This window comes from Lycorma delicatula, chromosome 4, assembly GCF_047948215.1.
Source record: "Lycorma delicatula isolate Av1 chromosome 4, ASM4794821v1, whole genome shotgun sequence".
NCBI classification, from domain to species: Eukaryota; Metazoa; Arthropoda; class Insecta; order Hemiptera; family Fulgoridae; genus Lycorma; species Lycorma delicatula.
The window spans coordinates 177,535,667-177,555,929 of NC_134458.1; the positions used below are offsets into that span (position 1 = coordinate 177,535,667).

Below are 20,263 nucleotides of genomic sequence, written 5' to 3' on the forward strand. Positions count from 1 at the left end.
GATTAACATTTTAAATTTGGCAGAACATGCGACAGACTTTCATCATAGTGGAGACTGAAGGAAGTTTTGACTGATGCTTCCCAAATTGCATTAATGATCTTATCCTTGAGGAGAGATGCATAAAACTTTAGGAAATTACTGTAATTTGTTGTGCAAGTATTGGCATTGTCCAATATCTGGATAACTCCATTATCCATACTAAGCTGAATTACTCCAAGTATGTTCAAGATGGGTTCTGAGACAGTTAAAGTCACAACTACAAAAAAGTGAATTTGGGAGTACAGATTCACTTCTGTATTAAACTTAAACAATGGTTTTTAGCATTAGGATTTTAGATTGTAAAATAACATATGCTGAAAGTTGAATCTAATTTTAATTTGGAACCCAAATGCCAGAGTAGAGAATGGAAACATCCCAGTTCATCCACCACGTAAATATTCAAAACCTATATGTTACCAAGTAAAATGATGCTAATTGTGTTTTGGGACTATACAGGCCCAGTTTATTGTGATTATTTGAGTACAATCAACATTGAGTACTATTGTGACATGCTAGAAAATAAACTGAAACTCCCATTAAGGAGGATATGTTCTGATTCTTTCTCAAAAGGTGTAACAATTCTTCTGCATAACACCCACTCCCATACCACTAAAACAGAAAGGTTTCAAGAGTCAGGTTGGGAGGTGTTGCCACATCCATTTTACTGTTCTGATGCTTCATCTTCAGATTTTTTTGTTTGGACCTGTCGGAAGAGGGTCCAAATTTTTATAATTGGCATCAATTTCACTAGCAATGTTCAAGTCAAATTAGTAGAGATTAAATAAAAAGTTATTTAATTCTAAACTACTTGAACTATTGAAAAAAAATAAATAAATAAAGATAACGGAAAAATCAGCTATTTGAGAAACTAGTAAGAAAAACATTCTGCACTACAATAATAGAAATCATTGAGTGCTATGTTAACCCATCAGGTCGATGTAACATCAGATTACACTGATTCATTCTCAGTACTTTTTAGTATAGTGCCTTGAGTACTTTGTTATAGTGCTGTCCCACTTTCTGAGCCTAGGATGTTAACCTAGAAAATATTGTTCTAGGATTTGAAGAGATCACTTTAATGACTGTAATTTTTCCATAGAAGATACTGAACTCTCATGGGCAGATATGAAAGGAGAAGGAATGAATTTCCATTTATTTTAATTATAATTTTTTAAAAAAATAATGCTTTTTTAATGCTTTTTTCAGGAAACTGAACTTTGCAGATTATTAAATATGATTGTAACTCCTGGACCATCTGGGCTACCATCATCTGAACAATTAGCACAATTAAGAAGCTGTGTTGATGTGTTAGAAACTTCCAAGGTATTGTGTCTTTTACTTTTAACTCATTAAATTCCCTCAGATTGTGTTATGATGAAAAGGCTTATGTGCCTTTGAAAGGTATCATATCACAGTGCTACTTTACAGATTATAAATAGAGATAACAGCTAAAAAATTATACTTTTTCTAAAGAGAAAGCAAGTCTTTTATGTGTTTGTTGAAAGGAGCCAGGTAAGTATTGCTTGTGACCCTGAATTTTCAAAACTAACATACATATTGATTACAATATTGTTGAAACGAGCAAATCTGCCGAAATAAAATATGTTGAAAAAAGTGATTTTTTTCCCCTTTTTTAAGGATGTGCATGAGCTTTTGCTTAAGTACAGATAATGAAAAAGATGAAATAAATCCTAAAACTGAGTAATAGACCATCTGCCTATCAGTTAGTCTATATTGAAAAATTCCAAAGAAGTTTTTTTGTTTGTCAAAACTAATTACCAAAATAATTTACTCAGAATGAATAAATTTCACAAAAGTTGAATTAATTTCACTTGTGTATGTATATTTATAAATTAGATGCAACAAAAACGTTTTTACTTTCAGATGGTAATTTTCCTTCTGTCTGATATTTTGTATTTCTTTATTCTTTAAAGAAAAGTGTAAAAACCATAATGATGAAGTTAATTTTTTTTTTGCCTTCAGCATGGAAAAATTCTCTTGTCTGTTAACAAAAACCAAAAATAGTAATTTGAAAAAAATAATGTCAATAACATTACAACTGACCTCCGAATATAACATTTTAAATATTTAAAAAAGAGAAAAAAACTTATTAAATAAAAGGGATATTTATAAATTAACCTCTGGTTGAATAATAAAAATAAAATAATTTGAAAAAAGCTTAAATAACAAGAGTTAAAATTAAGTATACTATTTCTCAACAAAGTCTGTATCCAAATTCACACTTATCCTATCATCAAGCAGCCTTAGTGTTAACGGCAGTGTGAGGCTATCCATTTCATGAAAAAAAGGTCCGTTTGTCAGCATTCCTTGCCATTTATCTGTATTGTTCTCCTAAGCTTTGTAAAAATTTCACAATAAACATTTGTTGTTGTACCTAGCTTCATAAATTCACCAATAAAACTCCTTTAAGATTCGTAAATTGTAGCCATTATTTTTTTGTTTGAATCTTTTGATCTGTTTGGTAAATGAGTGCATCCATTGTTGGGATTGTTCTTTTATCTCAATATTGATGAACTGAATCCATGTCTCATTCCCAGTAAAATTAACATCAAGGAATTCACTTTTTTATTCTCTAAATTCAAAGCCAACACTTTACAGGATTGCTGTAACAATTTCGTAAAAAATTGACTTTGAAATTAGATGAAAATTTTAACTAAGTTAAATAATTGTGTAGTGTTGTTTATCATGAATGACACGTTTAATTTTTCCTGGACCATTCTCTCGCAGAGCCATTGCTAATTAAATTACCATAAACTACTCACAATTGACAGTGGATCTTGGTTGCAGATATTTTTTCTGCTTGGAAAAAACAAATAATGCTACATACCTCAACTGGTGAAAGCTGCAACAATCCGCTCTATATTTTACTATGTAATAGGGTTTAAATCCCAGTCAGGCATGGCATTTTGCCAATGCTACTAAATTATATTTCCATATTCTCATGTTCAGGCTTCTCTTTAAGCTTCACTGGGAAATTAATTCAAGTAAATTAAAAAAAAAAAATTGCTTCTAGTGAACTAGTTTTTGTCTCCTCCACATTTTCTAGATAAATTTGTACAAATGAGTTGCTGTGTTTCTTGAATGCTCATTATTGTGTATCTTTTTAAATTGTGAAGGAAAAAAGTGAGGTTCAAGGAAAACTTTTAAGGATGTCACTATTGTGAAAATTCATTCAGAGAGAATCATTTCACTAAGTGCATGCCCACAGGTATTTAAGTTCTATTGACTTATCTATTCATTCAAAGCAGTGATGAGATGTCTAGAAAACCTATCTCTCAGAACATTTATTGTTTCTCAAGTAGTATGCTTCGTGACACCATCTTGTTGGAGTAAAATTTCACCATGAATCTCATTAGGTATTTCTATCTCTGTAAGCATTTCTCAGTAACTCACAGCAACTGTTACTGTGTGAAACATTTTATTTGAAAAAGTGTTAACTAATAATTCCAAATGAAGATACACCACACCATACAGTAACTTGACACTATGTAGTGATTATTCTTGCACTTGTCTTGAATTTTTGCCATTCTGATAACAAAAATTTTATTTCTTAACAAATTTGTTCAATAAAAATGTACCTCATCTGTGTGATTAAAATTGGATTCATATTCTGAATTTCATTAAACCCAGTACAGAATTCTAATCACATTTCTATATCAATATTAAAAATTTTATGAACAAATTGAATTTTATATGAATAAAATTTTAGTCAGTGTGGAATGCACTGAACATTTTTGCCTGACATGTTTAACGAAAATCATTGTTGCCTACAAGAAGTTAGGCTTTGAATAACCATTGCCCTAGCTCTACACTCTTTGAGGTACTGTACTGTTTGTGTACTACCAACAAATTGATCACAAAACATTATGTGTGCTATTCCACTTTTCAGTCCACTTTAAAATAGGATTTTGTGTAGGATTCTTTCATGCCTACTTACATTGAATTCATGCCAACATTTTCTTTGCGCTTTGGTCACTGATTTGCATTCACAGTGAATTCCTAGAAAAGACCAGTTATCCATGTGTTTATTTTATGATACTGAATGCAAACTGAAATGCCTAGGCGGTTCCATTTGAGCAGCTAATATATTTCCTCTACAACTCTTCAAAGTTAACTCCTGTTGCTTATTTAAAACAGTCACATACCATTGCTACATCAATTCAAATTTATTTAGGAGTGTTTTTTTTTTTTTGTTTATTCAATGTATGGCTAATCTTTTATCCTGCAGAAGTTATCATTTTAAGCCACAAATATTAGCTAAGTAAATGTAAAGTAATATAAGTTTTAAAAATAAGTAAATCATGTGAGTTTGCAAAATTTTATTTTTCATTTCAGATTGAACTTAATGACAAGATTAATAATCTACGTGAACAAGTTTGTCAAATTATGAATGAGTTACAAATCAGTCCCTTCTTATCAATTGAATTGTTTTGTTTTGATGATTCTCATAACATGCTTCCATACAGTCAGGACACCTTTCTTGAACTTCAGGTATGACTTTATATACATATTTATTTTATAGATTTAAAAATGATAAGTGTGTAAATAGAAAGAATTTGTATGTTTATGGTGATTTTCGTCAGTATATTCCAACTGTTTTATTTTTCTTATTGAATCCCTTAAAAAGTGTGACAATTAAAATGTGTCAGATATTAAAACTTAAATAAATCTATTTAAATATTGTATATATGTCTTTAATTCTGTTACTGAATGAAACAGATTTCATCTGAATATCACTTAAAAATAAAATTTTAGTGGGCTATTGAAACTTCATTTTATATATTTGATGAAATTATAGCTAAACAAAGAATTATTAGTATTTCTCTGTATTCTTTTATTTTTCATAATATATTTCCTAGTTAAATATCTGAGAATGAGGTCAGTCTCACAAACCTTCTTGCATGAATTTTTTTTCAGTTAATCACACATTTTGCTTGATTGGTAATTTCAATCTAATGTACTTTTAATAGCAAAATGATTTTTCTGTTCAATTTTAGTATTATCAGTATTAAAAGAATCATCAAAAAGGGAAGAAAAGGTATTGCTTTGGTCTGTTCCATTTTTAAAAAAAAATGAGTTTTATTTCAAAATGAGTTATCATTTCAGAATTTATTTTAAAAGATGTTTTTATAACTTTTAAAATTTTGAATGTCACTTTTTACTATTATAGTACTAGTGTAGCAGTATATCCACTTGTTTAATCCCATACTAATATGTATTGTAGTTGAAGCATTCATTCATTCGCAGAACTTTAGTCAATATTAGAAATACGTTAATATTTCTGATATAATTAATGAACAAAAGTGTAAATTCATTAATATTTGTACAAGAAACTACATAAATATTTGTAAAAGGAACATGCTGTACTAAAACTATGTAGGGTTACATGCTTGAATCTGCAGTGCAAGCTGTAGCTGATTTTAAAAAGAGATGACTGGATGTATAACAAACAGTTAATAAATTTTTTCTTACTTTCTTTAAAGTAACGTTTGTCTACTTAGAAGTGGTACTTAATACATTTTATATACTTAAACCACAGCAAAAGGTTTCCACTTCCACACAGACTGAAGAATTAATTCAATTTGGTTGCACACTCCAGTTTAGTTGTTGATTAAACTTATCTCTTGCTTAGTAAAAACTGTTTATAGTTGTAACATACACAACACAGCCTATGCACTGGATGGGCTTGAGCACATCAGTTTTATTGAAAGTTTATTTCTCTTCATGTATCTTTGATATCACAGCTAAGGGCTTTCACATAATTTTGTGAATGTACAAAACCCTTTTATGAAATCCCTGTTATATGTAAAACTTTTATATAATTTAAATAAAATAATATGTTTTCTTTTTTAAATAAAATAGTCATTGCAGTGTAAATGTTCTTTATTATTGTTGATCTCTCATGTGCTTGTAAGAATAAATTATTATAATTTACACTCCTTTACCCATTTCAGAGATTAGTTGAAAAGTATGAAACACAAAAGATGACCATGATGGAAGAAGCTGAAAGCCTTCGCAACAGATTAAGTGAATTATGGTCAAGAATACGTGAACCATATGAAACAAGAGAGAATATTTTGTCTCATTGCCTGGGTTATACTAAAGAAGAAATTGCAATGGTGATTTTTGTTTTATTTTCATCTTGTTTTATTTTATATTTTTATGAGATACTCTTATTAGGCCAACCAGTTCTGTTAAAGTTTAGTGAGCAAAGTAGAATTTTTGGTGAAATTCTAATGACGTGATAGTTAGGAGTTTTTAGATTGTACAAGGCATGTTTGTAAAGTAAGGTTACAATGTATCTAACTGTGAGGGAAATTTTATTGTTTCAAAGTTGACATTCCTGCATGAAAGGGAAGGTCCAAGTGAAAAGAGCAAGCCTAGGTGAATCAGTAGCTGGATCAACTACGTTAAAATCTTGTCTTAACATGAACCTAGCAATTCCCAATTTACCAGGTGTGAAGGACAAGCCCTCATCTAATATCTCGTTATTGCTAAAAATGAAAAGCTCACAAACATCCACCGAAATTGTTTCTGTTTATGGCAATGAGATGTTAGATGATAAAGTAAGAAAGCAGTGTAGGTAGTTTAAAAATGGTAGAACAAACATTTACGATGAATAGAAGAGGGAAAGACCAGTGATTATGACATGTGAGTTTGTTAGCACTCAAACGGCTGATTTGTGAAGATTGCTGTTTGAGTGTGAATATACTTAATGTAATGTGTCTAGAAGTCTGTTGAACTGTGCTGTATGAAACAGTAACCAACCTTTTAAATTTTTGAAAATCTATGTGCATGGTGGGTACCAGAAATGTTAAAAGAACACAAAACAATTCAAGTTCGTTGTGGTTTGGAGTTTCTCAACTATTATTAGCTTGAGAGTGTAGAATTCATCAACTATTGTGACCTGGGTGACTCACTACACAGAATCTAAAAGGCAATGCATACTGTGGTTCACTGGTTCACCATCGGCAAAAAATTCAGAACACAACAATTTGTGAAAAAAATCATGAACATTTTTCTTGGATCGAAAAGGAATTTTGCTCATTGATTTTTTGACTCCAGTGAATTTTTTGACATGGTGGATTACACTTCAATCAATGCTGACAGATACTGCGAGACTCTCCGAAAGCTTCGTTAGGCCAATCAAAACAAAAGAAGAGAGCAGCTGACAAAGGGAGTGTGTCTGTTGAATGATAACACTTGGCACATCACTGCTTGCAAAATGGTCGATTTAGTACTTTTTCAAAATTTAGTTCAAAAAATATTCCTAATCAAACAAATATACGTTGTAAAAGCACTTTTCTCAGAAAATTAAACAAATACAAACTGAACTAAAATATCAACTTTATCAAAGACTGGCATGCTAGAATCTGAAGACTGTTTTTGAAATAAAAGACCTTAGTAATATAATAGAATTAGTCAAAATATTCCTTATTCCATTCTACATGAACCTGTATAAACGCAATTTTTAAGTTCTGTTAAAGATTGTTAGATGACTGCTAGAAGGTACCATGAACAGATTAATGGCACAGTGAAAGTTATAATTTCCATTTATAAACTGAAGGGTTTTATAAGATCTCAGTATTGAAAAAACTAAAAAACATTGATTATTTTTGACAAAAAACTTTTCGGTATTAGTTGCCAAATCATAAAATTTGTTGGAACTACTATTTATTTGTACATTAATTATTTTTTTACTCTAAATAATATGATATTTGGAACCTCTCAATAAAAGCCAGAATCATCATTACAATACAGTAATCCAACTAGAAGGTATGCATGTATCAGAATGCTTCTTAATTTGAAACTGAATGAAATAAATGCAATAGAAAAAAGAAAGGAAAATCTTGAAAACATTTTTAGGACCAATAAAATTAGATGAAAAGAAATACAGATTCAGAAGTAATAATGATCTTTACAAATAAAATGAAACAGAAATTGTCAGATTCCATCACAAAAAGAAGAGTCAAATTCTTTGACTCCATCGTGAAAAAATAAATCCTTAACCAAATTTACAACAAACAGAATGGAAATCAATGGATCAGTGATTCAAAAAGAAATTCAGAAATGAAAATATCTGAAGTAATAGTACAAGATAGAACAATTACCATTTTCATAAGTACAGATGTAAGATAAATTTTTTTAAAAGTGTTTCTGTGTACGTATCCTTGTATTGATAATTGTAAATGTTATATATATATTATTTTATTAGATCAACCAAAGTACAGAATAAATAAACTGGATGACTTACCTTATTTCACTATATATGCAGGAGCGCTTTCACGATTTACTCGCAGCATCAGCTGTATGACATATTCATCTCGAATTACATTACAGACTTCATAAAATGTAATAACTTATCATGCATTTATTCATTCTATTTTTAAAAAACTAAATTGTAAAAATTTTAACAATTTTTATTTATAAAAATCAAAATTAAAAATTAAAATTAAAACAAATAAAAATAATTTTAAGTAAAGCAGTTATGCATGTTTTCCATTTAACTTAACTTACTTTACTATACTAGAGTATAGAGTGTAAGTAAAGAGTATAGTGAAAATATAGTAAAGTAAGTTCAGTTAAATATAACCCACTGGGTTGGTCTAGTGGTGAACACATCTTCCCAAATCAGCTGATTTGGAAGTTTAGAGTTCCAGCGTTCAAATCCTAGTAAAGTCAGTTATTTTTACATGGATTTGAATACTAGATAGTGGATACCGGTGTTCTTTGGTGGTTGGGTTTTAATTAACCACACATCTCAGGAATGGTCGAATTGAGACTACAAGACTACACTTCATTTACGTCCATACATATCTTCTGAAGTATTATCTGAAAGGTAATTACCAGAGGCTAAACAGGAAGAAGTTCAGTTAAATGGATAACATGCATAATTGCTTTACTTCAAATTATTTTTATTTGTTTTAATTTTGATTTTTAAATTTTAATTTGATTTTAGGCCTTGACGTCATATTTTTACATATGTAAAAATTTTTACAATTTAATTTGTAATGTTAATTTAAATTTTGTTTTAATCATAATTTAACTGAATAAAAGTTTAAATTCTTAAATAAAATGATTAAAGATTTTAAATTTTATATAGAGTTATAAATAAATAAAATGAATAAATGCATGATAAATTATTATATTTTATGAAGGTTGTAATGTAATTTGAGATGAATATGTAATGCAGCTGATGATGTGTGTAAATCACAAAAGTGCTCCTGTATATATAGTGGAATAAAGTAACTTATCCTACTTAATTTATTCTGTACGTTGGTTGATCTAATAAAATAAAATAAATATATATTTTTTCTAAGAATTTATTTAAAAAAAAAGTAATATATGTATGTATTTATATAACAATAAAATTGTTGTACTATGTTAATATTTGCTGAAAAGAAAACTGACAAAAACCTTTATAATTATGTTCTAACTCAGAAAGACGTAATCATACTCTTATGATTGTTTTAGCTGAAAAATGAGGTAAAAAGATGTCAGGAAATTAAACAGAAGAAAATTAAGGAGTATATAAAATCTGTAAAAGAAGAGTTAGAAGACTGGTGGTCAAAGTGTCTATTATCTGAAGATGAAAAACACACTTGCTTTGCATTTTACCAAACTCATATTTCTGAAGATGTATTGGTAATTCTTGAAATGGAGGCTTGTAAAATGAGAGATTTTTATTTAAAATATGAAAAAATCTTCCATAACATTGAAACAAGAAAACAGTTATGGGATAGAATGGTTGCATTAGAAGAATTAGCCAAGGATTGTGACCGATTCAACAATAGAGGTGGGAGTCTGCTTAAGGAAGAAAAAGAAAGAAAAAAAATTACCAAGGTAAGTTAATTTTGTATCTTTTTATACTCGCTACCAGGTAATTCAAAAAGGACTTCACAAATTTAAAAGCATATAAAAGTTTACTTGCAGATTTGGTTGAAGCCTCATTTCATAGCAAAACACATCAAGTTTTGACTCGTGTAGTTCATTAGTGCTGAATTTGGCCACCATTGCTGTTAAAAATGAATACATTTACTGGTGCAGAATGTGCTCGCTGTATGTTTTGGTTTTACAATTTGCAGTCAGCAACTGCAGTCAATGTAATTTTCCTAGAGAGTATAGTAGGGAGCCTCCTAGTAGGCATGCAATTTACTCTTGTCACTAAACCTTCATTGAGACAGGCTGTTCTTCCAGACAGAATGGTCTGTTTTTCTTCCAGGAGGTAACCATAAATGATATCATTCATTTGGACATGCTTCAAAATTTTCTAATTCCTCAGTTAGACAATGCTCTCCATGATGGATGCCACTACTATCAGTATGATAGGATACCACCTCACTCCCACCTAGAAGTCTGAAATTTTCTTGATACATGATTCTCAGGTTGGTGGATTTGTCATGAAGGTCCAATTGCATGGCCCCCTTGATCTCCAGATTTGACCTCGTTAGATTTTTTCTTGTGGGGTTTCATTAAAGATTGGGTTTACCTTTGCCTGCTGATCTTTGTTAGCTAAGACTTTAAATTAACGCTGCAGCTGCAGATATAATGCCCGACTTGCTGGCTCCAGTTTGAAATTAAATCAACTTCAGGTGGGATGAATGCTGTATTACAAATGGAAACCATATCCAAACTGAATGTTGAGTGACAAACTTGATGTGCTTTTCTATAAAATGAGACCTCAACTGAATCTATAAGTTATCTCAATAAATTTTTATATGCTTTAAAATTTTGAAGTCCTTTTTGAATCACCCAGTATTCAAATATCTGGCTTGAAAATCCTTTGATAAATTCTTTAACATTTTTATAAGTTGATGAATTGATTTATGTTGTGATAGTTATGTTTAAACAGAATTAAGTATTGCTAAGTAACCCACTGGGTTGGTCTAGTGGTGAACGCATCTTCGCAAATCAGCTGATTTCAAAGTTGAGAGTTCCAACGTTCAAATAAAGGTAGTTACTTTTATACGGATTTGAGTACTAGATCCTGGATACCAGTGTTCTTTGGTGGTTGGGCTTCAATTAACCACACATCTCAGAAATGGTTGACCTGAGACTGTACAAGATTACACTTCACTTACACTCATACATATCATCCTCTGAAGTAATAACTGATGGCGATTCCCAGAGGCTAAACAGGAAAAAAAGTATTACTAAATGTATTAAAGTGATGATAGTTGTTATCTTTAAATTTATATTTTGTATTTTTTTATAATTAAAAACTAACTACTAACAACCCAATTACAGAATTACAAAGTAAATGAAATGACACGTTATTTATTTATTTTATTATTTCAATAGCACTTTCGTCGCATCATCAGTTGTATATAAATTATATAAAATTACTTATATAATTTATATAAGATAAAGATATCTGTATAATGTTAAGGTGAGTCACTTAAATTAAAATATAATTGTGTAATTCTTTTTCTTTTATTATATAAACATAATATTTTTTTTTAGAAAGAAATTAAAAGATTAAAAAATTAAAATTATTATCATATATAGAAAATATGAAGTCAATTGAATAAAATAATTACATATATTTAAATATGTTGTTAATTAAGAATTAAAATTTAAAATGAACTTTAGAATAATGTAACATTGGCTGGCCAGGTTACATGATATAAATCTTATAATTATTTTATTTAATTGACTTCAGTTTTTCTATATATGATAGTAATTTTAATCTTTTCTAAAAAAAACTGTTATGTTTAGATATGTAATTTATATACAACTGATGATGCAGGATTACGTGAAAGTGCTGTTGGAATAAAGAAAAGAAAAATTAGGTAAGTGTCACTTCATTTACTTTGTTATTATGTACTTGGATTGTTCAAGTTGGTTTTTCATCAGGATGAGTACTTGGTCACTGGTCTATGGGAGGGAGGGGTTGAAGCAGCATCCATTTCAGTAGAGAAGCTATCCAACTCTCAATGTCGTTATTAGCCACATTAACAGTGGTACTGTTCCCACCTAGTATTGAGGAGCCACTGAACGCATACCTGAGATACTGTATCACTTCTTGAATGGACTGAACAGCTGTAACAGCCTCAGAATATTCCTTTCAAAGGTAACCTTGGTTTGAAAGTATTGCTACTTGGTACAAAGTCATTGGACTTATTGTTTATGTTTCTGGTCAATGATTTATTGACACTTGTTCTTGACCAAGCAACAAATACACTGTTTAGGTTCTAGCACATTTTATCGGTAACCTTTCCCAAATTACAAGGTGGAAAGAAATAATAAAATTTTCCGTCTGGTATTTCTGATGGGTTTAATAAAAATGAACCAAATTAGTGATCACTGGTAAAAGCTAAAGTTACCCCATATTTTAATAAGTGATAACTAACAGAATTTTGCACATCTTTTCATTAATTTCATTTAATCTCTCAATAACCATTTCATTATGTTCCAACTTTTTCTTCATAGATAATTACATTTGAAATTTTGCAATAAATTTCTTGATGAAGAGGCTGAGAGTTGTAACATTGGTGATAAGAAAACTGTAAACGTACTCCCACTTATCTAGTTGAGTTCGAGCATTATTCAAAATTAAAAGTGTCTGTGTAGCAGATTGTAGTTTATTATTATTGAAAATTATCAGTACTAGTAAAGAAGTAAAATTATGTACTCTGATGAATGAAATTCAACATTGAGAATACAAATCCTGAATCTTTTAAATAGACTATTCACATCAGACGAGGCATATTTTTATTTTGGTAGTAGTGTTAAACTAAATTTTTGTTGTTGGAATGAAAAAAATTCTAATGCAAGTGCTTGAACAATCACTGCGCAGTGCCAACAGTTACTGTGTATATGTATATATATTTGGAATCAGATGTCATTAGAAGACAATGAGAGAGGCAGAAGTAGGTGAGAAGGCAGAAGTAGGCAGAACCAGCTGCAAGGATGAAAATGTCAAACACATGTCTGAATTACTGAATACAATAGTAATTTGCTGTGTGTAAATTACTATTACTGTCTACCAAAATGTCCTAAAATTGTTTTTTTGGATCAAATTCATTACTTGCGACTACAGTTTCATAAAACCAAGGAATGGTTTCTGTTTCATGACAGTGCGCTCATGCAGCCATCTTTATATGGCAGTTTTTGGCCAAATGGCAGGTGACCATTGCTGGATCATTCCCCCATACTTGCCGGTTATAGCCCCTCCAGACTATTTTATCTTTCACAAAATCAGTATAGTTATGAAGGGGGAATGGTATGAGAGGCCATAGAAGTGTTACAAGTATCCTAAAGGCGATTCCAAAAGAAGACTTCTCTAGGTTTTTTGATGACCTTTATAACTTATCTAAATATATTGCATTGAAAGATTACATTGAAGCATAAATATAAATAAACTTTTTTTCGATTTTGTTATTTTTTAGCTTCGACTCAGGAACTTTTTGTACAGACTTACTTTTGTACAGTAAATAAAACTTTTAAATAGAATATAAAATGTAAAAAATGAAAGTGCTTAAACGATTAGGTTAGGATGAGAAAATTTGTAATATTTGAACCTAAGCTGTGTTTTTTACTCCTCCCAGTTTTGTTTAACATCTCTTATTTTTTATTATTTTATTTATGATTTTTTTGAACATCACTTAATATTTTACATGTGTTTCAACTTTTGACCTCTTATTGACTGGCTCCCTCTGAACTATTTTATTGTTTTTTTTTATAACAGATTTAAAATAAACGGTATAGAGTTAAGTAATACTTTAAGTCATTTGTTTTCTTGAGAGAAGTTTTGATTTTTTCTTTTTGTTAATTAAAAAAAATAAAAATATTGAGCATTTCTTGGACAATTAGTATTAATTCAAAGTGTTATTTCATATAGAAAATAAGTCTTTAAAAACATTTAATAATCCACATTTCATGATTGTGATGAGTATAGTTTTATTTTAGACTATAAAATACAGCTTTCACTATATATATATATATATTTTTTTTTTAATAAACCGTGTTATAGGATCTACCAAAAATAGAAGAAAAATTAAAATTGCAAGTTATTAACTATGAAACTGAAGAAGGGAAACCGTTCACAATTTATGGTGAAAGAGTATTAGATGTCATTGAGAAAACCTGGAACGAATGGTATTCAAAGAAAGATGAAGAAAAAAATGCCAGAGTAAGTCATTAAATTTTAATTGCTCATAAAAGAATATTTTATTTATAATTAAAATTTATAATATATTCTTTATGCAGACTTAAATCTTCAACCAACCAATTCTTGAAGATTATTTCCAATTTGTTTGGAAATAAGGAAACTGAAAGTTTTAAAAATAAGCAAAATTTACTATACATACTTCTTAGATGTTCTTTCTATCCTGACAGAGACCATCTGTCAATTAAACTGTGACCATTTAAGGTATAAAAACATATGAAGTGGTCAGTTTGTAGAGATTAAGGAATTAATTTTGATTATGAATAAAAAAAGTTGTCAAAGATTTACTTAATAAGACTGACCTTATAAAATATAGGAGGTTTTCCTGAGAAATAATTGCAATTTTCTGCATCTTATTTATGTAAAACAGGAAAGATTTCCATTATATAATTTCTTAAAATTCCTAAAACGTTACTTTTGTCTTTTGATAGCATAGCTCATTCAATTGAATTAATTTCAGCTTTTAAGTTCATTCATTGATTTCCACGCATTTTAAGTTGTTTTTTTAATTAATTTTGCTGTTTCCTTTAATTATTTAATATAAAAAAAGGGTTATGAACTCTTGTTTTGTAATTTTGAAAAATACGCAGAAATGTTGTTCAGTATATTAAAAAATAAATACCACAGTGCTGTACAGTAGTACAGTTTGTAAAACTTTGTCTGTCCATGGATAGACAAATAAGCCTGTTCTGGTCCTCACTTTGCATTTATACAATCAACTTTGTCACATCCAGGGCCTGCCTACATCCTCCCTCCCTTATGGTGTACATTTTGTGGCTTTCAGAGGATCTTTCTTAATGACATTCCATACTTTTCTGCCATCTTATGGCATAATTTCTAATTTGATAATTTAAAGCCAGGATTCCTAATGTTCAAAAATTCTCATTTCAGACCCATCTAGCTACCCATGCTTAACCATGAATCAACAGAGGAACAGTCAGTATCTTATAAAGTTTTATCCCTATGTTTTGTAGGCATTTCTTTTCAGTCTATGATGTGAATTATACATATTAACTGAAGTCTTGTATGTTTGCCTTTCCCATAAATCTGATATATTCAAAATGGTTAAGGAAGACGTGTTACACTATTCTCCAAAATAATCCTTGTTCTTGTTGGTTGATATCCTTGATACTAGGTATCAGCTACAAATTATAGTAGTTTTCATTGATTAGATTAAAGCCTTAATTTCATCCATAGAAGTAAATTATAAAAAATCAAATTTAAAAAGTAAAGAAAATCTCATAGACACATTTTCTATTCTAAATGGAAAAAAGGTAGCAAGAGAAATATTTAAAAAATTAATTAACTAATTATTGAACCATTAGCATAGTTATTTTAAACAAGAGAAGGTTTTTTTTTTGTCTTCAGTCATTTGGTTTGATGCAGCTCTCCAAGATTCCCTATCTAGTGCTAGTCGTTTCATTTCAGTATACCCTCTACATCCTACATCCCTAACAATTTGTTTTACATATTCCAAACGTGGCCTGCCTACATAATTTTTTCCTTCTACCTGACCTTCCAATATTAAAGCGACTATTCCAGGATGCCTTAGTGTGTGGCCTATAAGTCTGTCTCTTCTTTTAACTATATTTTTCCAAATGCTTCTTTCTTCATCTATTTGCCGCAATACCTCTTCATTTGTCACTTTATCCACCCATCTTATTTTTAACATTCTCCTATAGCACCACATTTCAAAAGCTTCTAATCTTTTCTTCTCCGATACTCAGATTGTCCAAGTTTCACTTCCATATGAGGAGATGATATGCTTTTAATATTTATTGTCACACCACTTGTGTAAAATTGTCCAGATAATACCCTGTAGAGCTACTTGTCACTGGTGAGTAACACCTGGCTTTTGTTCCCTTGAATCTTTTTATTAAGAACTGCATCTTCAATAATTTATTTTGATTGGCATGGAATCATTTTTATAATATTAAAATAAGCCTTACTCCTCGAGTGAATTCTTTTTTTCATTTTGTAGAGGATTTTATAAAGCACACTGTCTTTATAGATGATTAAAATATCTTTTTATCATCCAGAACTTGATTACTATAACATAATGATATTACACCCTGTTTGTTTATAAAAATGGTAATTGACCTTTCCCACAATAATACTTAATTTAAATTTTTCTCATGTTAACATATAAAAAAATTTTGTTTTTGAAAATTCGAATTGTTTTTACTGCTGTTTAAAAAGTTTAGTGTTTTGTGTACTTTGTGTTCACTTGTGTAATCATATGAATTAAGTTTCATTCCTTAATGAAGTCACATCTAATAATAATTACATGATTCATTTTCAGAGAGTGGCTGGTTTTAGCTCAGCACGGGCTACAAGTGTGCAGCAACATGGTCGTAATAATAATACTCCAGGAATCAAGAGGAAATTTCCACAAAAAAATGTAAGCCATAATTTTTGTAAAATTAACATAGTAAGTGACACATCATTTTCCTATAATAAGACAAGCCTGCGATGGTTGTGTTTTTTAGTTTTTGATAATTGATTCTTATGCATTTTTAGCACTGAATCTGAAAGTAACATCTTCTTTTTTTTATCATGTCAGGAGTTTTTGCGAATCGCAAATTTCAAAATTTGTGAAAAGTTGAAAAATTACGAAAATGTGATATAATAAAATAGATATAAAACTTTTTTTAATAATAGATTGATAAAATATATTCACTTTTTGGCTTATACTACGCATTCTTACAGATAGACAGTTGAGTGATGGGTGGGGGAGTCATTGACCCCTTAATTTCTAATGAAAATTGCCACAAAATGAGCCTAATTTCTTTCTATTATAGTGCATTTTTAAATTAATTAATTTTTATGAGGTACTTCATGTCTTTGGAAACCACTCCCCCTCTTCACGTACCCTTAATGACGAAGTATGTAAAATATTTACAATTTTATTTCATGTGTAGAAGTTTCTTTGGACGGTTTTTTTCCGTTTTTTACACTTTTCCTTCTATGTTCTCTATAGGTTTCATCTCTATATAACATCCAGCAATAGTCTGCCATCATTGTAGTAGTCCATTTTCCTTGATACCTCCTTTTCATTTCTTTCATGTCATGATGAAATCTCTGAACCATCTCTTCGCTAACGGCACCCAGATTTTCAGAAAAATAATCCACATGTGAATTTAGGAAGTGAACCTTCAGTTTATGGAACAGCCTAAATTTTTATACTTCTGCAGCATGTTTTCAACAATTGATTTGAAGTTCGAATCCTTCTTATTGCCCTTCTTTTTGCAACTTTCATTTGTGTCTCAAAATTACCATCTTTGAGAAGTTTCCTAATGTCGTGACCATTGATAAGACTTAGTAGTTTGGCCATTGATAAGACTGGAGATTTGTCGTATTCATTTACCTTCTTTTGGTAAGGCTTTGAAAAGTTGCTTCATCAAGCCTAACTTGATATGCAGAGGTGGAAAGAAAACTTTATTCGGATTTATGAGAGCTGTTTGGAGCACATCTTGGTTCCAGGTTCTGATGAAGCTCTTTTTGGCCAATCTTTTCTTATCCTTATTTAGTGGCTCTCGCCATACCATTGGAACACCAAATCCGAACGTTTCTTGTACATCCTTTGACCACTGTCTAAGTCCTTCAACACATGTGTAGCAAACATAGTGGGATGCTTAAGTTTTGTCTTGATCTTCTATTTTCACTTTGAAATACGTAAGGTACACTTGTAGAATGAAACTTGTTATATTTCTTTTGCCTTTCCACCATTAACTTACCACAAATGTAACAAGAAGAATCTGCAGAATTTTCGCACCCTCTTGAAGCCATTCTGAAAATGGAAAGTTTTCTTTATGGCCTGAAAATATGTTTTCCAGCAAAAACATGTTTGATCACGGAGGACGGAAAAACTATTTATGCACACTGATGGTTGAAACAGCACTGATAGTAGCTGCGCAGTGCATGAGTGGCATGGATAGCTGCCAATAAGCATGCCACATCTTTTTAAGTCTTGACACAGCCGGCCTCTGTGGCGGAAGTTGTAGCATCTTGGCCTTTCATCCAGAGGTCTGGGTTCGAATCCTGGTCAGGCATGGCATTTTCACATACTACCAATAGATATATTTGGTTTCCAGAATATACAGGATAATTTTTATATATTTATTATTTTCTTACAATTCGCTTAATTTAAGTTGTTTATCCTGCTCTATGAGGTTTGTCGAAAATGATAATGATTATGTTTAAAATTTAACTATTTTTAAATTTGCAATGTCTACAATTCATTGATATGAAATTTAACAAGACTGCTGCAATGTGTAAGGAAAATCACCAGTTGGATACCACAATGTGTAATGAAAACATTCCTGTCAGGTCGTAAGAGATAAAAACTGATTATGGTTTCTCACCCATATGTTTAAGTATATATATATATATATAAGTAGATGAAATTGAGTATAAACCCCAAATAATAATAAAAAACCATGAGTGCACTGTACTCTCATGGCCTCCTAATAGCGCATGTATCATTCAGGTGCCTTGAGTATTACTGGCCAAACTCACTGAAACATTTTTTTTTTCATAAATTGTAATTTTTATTAATGTTAATCTAAAATTTATTAAGTGAACAATACTGGAGGAAAAGTAATAATTTTAATAATTATTAGATAAATACAAAATCAGTAGAGTAATATAATAATAAAATAAACAATTGAGGTTCTTATAAATTTAAACACAATAATAAAAACTTAGAAAAATGTAATACAATATAAAATTATTTTTAGTTCCTTCTTATAATAATGTTTTAGAAAACAATCTCAAAATTTGATTTTTGTGTTCCAAATTTTACAGTTAGTACTAGTGATATTTGTTAAAGCATGGGAAGTACATAAACTTGTTACATTCACTGCACTGTTTTGACACAGATTCTACATTATTTTGGACCATAGCCCATCCATGAGCTTTCGTAGTATTGGCATAACAATGTGTACAGTGCTGTCTAATTCTCTGATTTCATCTATTTATCTCTGAAGTGGAATCCAAGTTGTGTTTCTTGACTTGCTGTTAAGTTGGAATATCTTTTTCTTCAATAGGCCTTCCGTATTTGTCCATGTTGAGCATCTGCAAAACTAGGTGTTCTCTGAATGTTGTATATGAATTTTTTTGCTGTGAAAATGATTATAAATGTGCCAAGCATTCACAACTGATGTGTTCAATAATAACTCAAATGCAACTTTGTGGTACCACCTGATATTTCATTGCAACAGTAACTGACCATCTGGTCGGAAAGATCTATCCCCTGCTTACCCTTGTTGTAATCAACTATTGCTGCAGGTTTACTACTAGTACCCCCAATCTATTTTTTACCCTTTGGTAACTTTTTCCAATGTCAGTACCTCTTTTATTCTGCATCCCTATTACTTCTCTTTTTGTAATTTTTTTTATTACCTCAGATGGCAAATGTTTTCTGCACAGTGAATGTTTTCTGTAACAATGAAGTCACAAGTGGAGCAGACGTATAAAAGTTGTCAGTCACTATTACTCTTCCTGAAGATAAATATTTATCAGCAAGTTCAAGCGTAACTCTTTCAGCCAGTCCAGATGAATTGGGGTCAGATTTTCCAGAATATACAGATGCCTTGAGGGTTTAACCTACAGTATTACAAAGTTTGAACATCTTCAGTTCATATTTGTGACTTTTGTTGGGAACATATTGCCCGAAGAATAATTTCCCCATAAATGGAATCATTGATTTGTCTTCAGCAATAAATTCGCCAGGTTTGTATTCTATATGGAATCTTTCTTGAATCTCATTAATCAGATTTCTAATTTTATATAATCTATCATTGTAAGCTGTTTCATTCTTGGCAAAATGAAAAAATTTCAGAAGTATCTGAAACTGATTATAGCTCTTAATTTTAGGCTCTAAACAATTATTATAAAGAATTGATGTATCCCAGTAATCAGAAATTTTGGGATATTTTACTACTCCCATGCATATCATAGCAAAAATTTTCTGCTTTTTGTTTGAAGTTGTGTCAAACCACTGACTGCAGCGATAAGAACGTTTTCTTCTAT

General features: G+C 30.3%; 1 protein-coding gene across 1 annotated transcript in view; it reads left to right on the top strand.

Moving 5' to 3' along the window:
• The window catches only part of LOC142324104 (protein regulator of cytokinesis 1-like), a 68,332-nt gene that overhangs the window by 9,453 nt on the left and 38,616 nt on the right, over positions 1-20,263 (top strand). The window contains exons 5-10 of the mRNA XM_075364756.1: positions 1,246-1,362; positions 4,396-4,551; positions 6,015-6,179; positions 9,535-9,903; positions 14,036-14,194; positions 16,533-16,631. Coding sequence (XP_075220871.1) covers positions 1,246-1,362; positions 4,396-4,551; positions 6,015-6,179; positions 9,535-9,903; positions 14,036-14,194; positions 16,533-16,631 — 1,065 coding nt within the window. The remainder of the gene's footprint in view (positions 1-1,245; positions 1,363-4,395; positions 4,552-6,014; positions 6,180-9,534; positions 9,904-14,035; positions 14,195-16,532; positions 16,632-20,263) is intronic.